The following is a 5,348-nucleotide window of genomic DNA, read 5'->3' on the forward strand; positions in this document are numbered from 1 at the left end:
GCTGCTCGCCTGCATCACAGGCAGCTTCAGGTTCATGTCAAAGCCCAAAGACAGATCAGCTTGAAGGAGGGGCTGGAGGTCGAACCGCCAGACCTGGGATCAGTGACCCACCGGCCACATCTGGCTGATGTGATGAACGAGATGCTTTACAGACGGAGGCCCGTCATGGCGCTGATGGAGGTTGTTTGGACCGTTAAACAGTTCTGCTCAGTGATGACCCAGCTGACCAGGACATGGTTGAGTTCCAGAGTTCTGTGACATGTTGGTCTGATTTGATTTCTGACTTCCATCAGCTGTCAGGACTTCCTGTGCCTCACATGTTGTCCTGCTGGATGTAAACAGTTCCTATGCTGCTGAGATGAGCTCCTCGGTTTGTTCTGCTGCTCTGGCTGTTAGAGCGACATGCAGAAGGACAGTCGTTTCATAGAAACCCTGCTTCTTGTGTTGTTGACGGAGCAGCCCTGAGGATGGAGCGCTAACGACACTCTCTTTGTCCCACTCAGGAAAATCCCACCTGGCCATTGTCCAGAAGGTGAACAACGAGGGGGAGGGAGATCCTTTCTACGAGGTGCTGGGCCTGGTCACTCTGGAAGACGTCATCGAAGAAATCATTAAATCTGAGATTCTGGATGAATCAGACCTTTACAGTAAGTGTGTCTCTCTGTCGCTGTGGTCATACTTATTTAATTACTTCATTATTCATGTCTAAAGTATTGCTGTTGTCTCTGATAGGTGAACATCAACAGACCACATGTGTACAGTTGATAGGAGCGTCTCTGAAGCCACCAGAGGCGTGTTGCTGCTGTCATGGTTACTCACTGTGGCCTCACTAGCATGAAGCTCTGCACCTCTGTGGAAACAGAGAGCCCAGACTAGAAGTAGAGACAGCCCAGACATCTGCTTTACGCAGCTTAACGAAAGTGTCATAGATCGGAAAGTAGAAAAAAAGTTAAATTTCTTTGGTTATTTATTGTCCATGTAAAACATTTTTGTGCCTGCAGGTGTTACCAAGACGGTAAAGCCCGTTACTGACCCTGTTCCACTCTAATCTGAGTGTAAGTTTAACCATAAATGAGTGTGTCTGCTGTGTTTGCTGCTCCTCAGCTGATAACCGCACCAGGAAGAAGGTGGCTCCCAACAAGAACAAGAGAGACTTCTCGGCCTTCAAACACGAGAGTGAATCCAAAGTGAAGATCTCTCCTCAGCTGCTGCTGGCCGCCCATCGCTTCCTGGCTACAGGTGGGACTGGACCGAGATCAGCACTGACACTGACTCATCACAGCTTCGTTTACACCCAGCTGAACTGTAGGCCACATGTACGTCTGAGCATATGTCTCCGCTGCAGCCACAACATGTCTATCCTCAGGCTGTCAGTGGTGATTGGTTCCTTCATGCTGCCATCTGACAGAGAAGACGTGTCCATGCATGCCGGTTTGAGCCTCTTTTATTGACGTGGAAGATCTATTTAGGACCAAGCAGTGCGTCTGCTGTGCCTACCACACTGCAGGCTCTGGCTGGCTGGATGGGATGCCATCACTGCTGAAGTCTCCTGAGGACGTGTTGCAATCTGTCTGGTTAGCGTGTTAGCTGATATCCTCTGCCAGAAGCTGTTAGCTGCTGCTGGCGTGACGTAGCACTTCCTCTGTGGCATGTGTCTGCCTCTGCAGGCATAACGTCAGCGTCTGCTCAGAGGGTTTGTGTTTTCTTTCCCAGGATGTTGATGTTGGTTTTTGATTCGTGACACAGGATTTGGATTTCTGTCCTGTTTGTTTGTTCTTGTTCAGCCCGACAAGCCTTTCCTTCTCGTATCTGACATCTGCATGTCTCTGACACGCGTCTCCCAGAGAGGGAAAGGCTGCATTACAAGTTTATCATTACACCACGATGTTCTGCTTCAGGTCATTAGTTTGAGGACTTGCGACATCAAGCTCCACCAGTCTGCTGAGTTTTTCTGAGTTGAATCAAAGCTGATCAGACCAGCAGCTATCAGTGTTACAGCCGGTGAGAGTGGGACAGAAACACTCCGTCTCCTCTGCAGTGGGTGAACGTGCTGACGTATTATGTAAACTGGAGGGAGAGGGTTTGTTTGCAGTGGAGATGATGGATTCTGACGCTGGCCATACATGCCTCACCTCTCACTGTGTCGGCTTTGTTTGCAGGCTGCTGGCTCTTTGTTCGCGCCCTGGGTGGGACTGAGTGGCAGCTGTGATTGCAACAGCTTGACTTGCAACGGTTGAGAAATACCAGTTCTTTTTCCTTTAACAGCGCACATTAATCAGCATCTCAGTAAAGGTGCTCGTGCCATCGAGGAGGCTCCGCTTCGTCTGCCACCGTCGGTACTGATGCAGAACACATGAGGTTCATGGCTGCGCTTAGCGACGCGTCCTTATTGGTGACCTATAGAACCCAGGCCGACGTCTGCGTTTGGCTTCTGTCGTCCAGTCGTTCAGAATCCGTGTTCATTGATCTTAATGATTAGAATTTGAAAAGGAGTGAGTTCTTATAAGAGATTAACTGGAAGCAGAGAGTGTTTGACTGATTATTAAAATACTGTTAAAATAATTTTTTCTAAAAATCAACAAAAAGAAAAGTGAAAGTACGAGACAGATTTTTGCCTTTTTTGATTCAGCTGTCATTTGCTTTCTTCTTTTAAATACGACAACTGAAAACAACAAGTCAGCCAAAAGGCACAACATGTAGAATAGAATAGAATCGAACTTTATTGATCCTTTTGGTGCAAACCTCAGGGAAATTGTTGAACATGTAGAACAAATGTGAAACTGAAGCTGCACCGAGGCCCAGAAATGTGTGAAACATTCAGAGTTCGGACCGATCAGTACCGTACAGCTGCTCAGCTGCAGCAGAGTTAAAACAGACTTCATGTTATCACGTTCAGTCCGAGGTGAGGTGGAGGTGTGTTCGGCTGCTTCAGCTCTACCCTCACCAGCGTATCTGAAGACGTATGAGCTGTGATCAGTGTCTGGAGATGATCAGTTCATAGTTGATTATTTGGTCTTTGTGAGAAAATGCCGTCACATTCCTGCTTCTTGCTTTGACCTGATCAGCGATCTGAACCTGAGACATCGTGTTGCTGTCACATAGGAGCTCTTCAGATCGGGTTTTACGCTTCACTGGAAAATACTTTTGTGCAACTTTAAACAATTATTTGATTATCAAATTAGATGCTTCTTGTTTTAAAAACCAAAAAGCACCTAATTTATAACCGTTTGTGCCCTAACCCTAACCCAACCAGTGCATTAATTAAAAAATAAACTACTTCAGGTTAAAGCAGGAGTCCTCAGTTAAATATAAATCACAGAACGTGACCTTGTGAAGCTTTTCTCACGTGCATGAGGAGGAGCTTAGCTTTATGTGAACACGTTGTAGTGCAGTCCATTAGGTCATGCTGTGTGTTTATCTCACCCAGAACATGAGCAGCCTGACCCAGTTCTGCTGAAGCACTGTCATGGTGTCATTAGGGGCTCCTGTGGACTGTAAAGTGTAGGTTCCCCTCCGTAGCGAGGACGTCCGCTCTGAGCACCGTTTAGGTGACTCTTTAATTCCATGTTGTCCTGCAGACGATGACATGAGGACTGATGAGCGCCTTGGTCTGGTCGCTGCAGGACGTCAGCTGATGGAGTCAATGCAGTCGGACAGAAAGCGGTTGTCTCCTGTAGTAAAGCTGTCTCTGTTCTTTTGTCCTCCTGCAGAGGTGAGCCTGTTCAGCCCGTCTCAGGTCTCAGAGAAGGTGCTGCTGCGAATCCTGCGTCATCCCGACGTGATCCAGGAGATCAAGTTCAACGACAGCGACAGGCGCTCGCCCCACCACTACGTCTACCAGAGGGGCAAGCCCGTCGACTACTTCGTTCTCATCCTGCAGGTACACGGCGCTACGCAGCGGTCGGTCTGAACGAGGAGAACCGTACCGCGTTCTTCTGTCTCCATGCATCCACACAGACGTCTCATCAAACACAAAGCCTCTCTTTGCTTTAGAAACAGTTCTGACTGAATCAAACAACCACCTGATCACTTCTTATACATTTGCAGTCAAAATGAAAGTCCTTGGTATCAGAACTTAGAATGACACAAACCCCAGCACAGACCTCAGCGTCTCCAGACTGAAACCAGGTCAGCAGCCTCTCCAGCCTCCGCTCCAGGACCCTAAGCGCTGGACCGTGTGAGCGTAGCAGCAGATGTATGTTTTTGAAGTGACAGCCGTGATCAACGCTGGTAAAGGAGAGCTGCTGAAGTCCTTCCTTTTCATGTTCTTATAAGTGTATAATAAGATCCACTTAACCGTCCTGTCAGAGGAGATCATATCGACCCACCAGTCCTCTGAGTGATCGTATGGACCAGGGTCAGCGGCCCTGTGCTCTTCTCTTCCTGTCAGCAATCAAACTTTATTTGTAGAATAGTTTCCGAACAAGTCAAATACAGTCAGAACTGCTTTACAAGCAAGTGACAGAACAAGAGGCTTAAACGCTGACGCACACCAGAACAGTGACGATGAAACAGAAACACGATAGAAATAGCACCATTTATTCATAAAACTGCAACATGGTTGAATAAGCAATAAAAATAATGAAGTATAAATACTGAAACCACCAGATTATGAGCAGACTGGTGTCTAACGTGGGGCCATGTGGTGCCTTATGACTGAATAAAGAATTTAAATCAGTGGGAAACGTTTAAATAGTTTAATATTCATACAGTGCTCTCCGTTAACACTCCCACAGCAGAAAGAGCAGAACCTCTCTGTGTCCTGCTCGTTATCAGAGAGAACTGTGTCATGATGGATCCTCCTTCACGTCTTCACCTCATGGTGTTTCCATGAAGCTCAAGGAAAAGTCATTTCCTAACGGTCTGCCTGTTCCTTGGTACAGACCGGAGCTGTCATGGACGCTGCCTGGTTCTGGTGTCCACATTCATTCTCCACCTTCTAAACAACCGGCTCCACACACAGTCTGTGTGGCAGCAGGTCTGGAGATCACATCACATGATCAGCAGATGGAGCTGTCTCAGTTGTCATGGAAACATACATGTTTACTGGTCACTTGGAGCATTTCTGTCCATGTTGGCCTTCAGTTTAGTTCATTACCTCCCAGTACCAGAGGGCTTTAACTCCACACAGCAGGTTAGTCTGTCAGACCCAAGTGTGGACAGGAAGTGTAATCAGATTACTTCTTATAGTCTGTCTGCCGTCCACATGTCGCACTCCAGCTGCTTCAGGTGTAGAGTGTGCATCAATGCTGAGAGACTGACCTTCTGCAAACACTCCTCCTCTTCTTTTCTTTCTTCCACCCTCACCTCCTCCTCCTCCTCCTCCTCCTCCTCTTCCTCTTCTCTCC

The 5,348-nt window shown here is 47.6% G+C and overlaps 1 protein-coding gene across 1 annotated transcript in view; it reads left to right on the forward strand.

The window, feature by feature from the left end:
- Positions 1–5,348, forward strand: part of LOC103362337 (metal transporter CNNM4) — a 47,561-nt gene that overhangs the window by 19,988 nt on the left and 22,225 nt on the right. The window contains exons 2-4 of the mRNA XM_008288664.1: positions 504–647; positions 1,105–1,239; positions 3,711–3,880. Coding sequence (XP_008286886.1) covers positions 504–647; positions 1,105–1,239; positions 3,711–3,880 — 449 coding nt within the window. The remainder of the gene's footprint in view (positions 1–503; positions 648–1,104; positions 1,240–3,710; positions 3,881–5,348) is intronic.

This window comes from Stegastes partitus, unplaced genomic scaffold (assembly GCF_000690725.1).
Source record: "Stegastes partitus isolate 25-593 unplaced genomic scaffold, Stegastes_partitus-1.0.2 Scaffold569, whole genome shotgun sequence".
NCBI classification, from domain to species: domain Eukaryota; kingdom Metazoa; phylum Chordata; class Actinopteri; family Pomacentridae; genus Stegastes; species Stegastes partitus.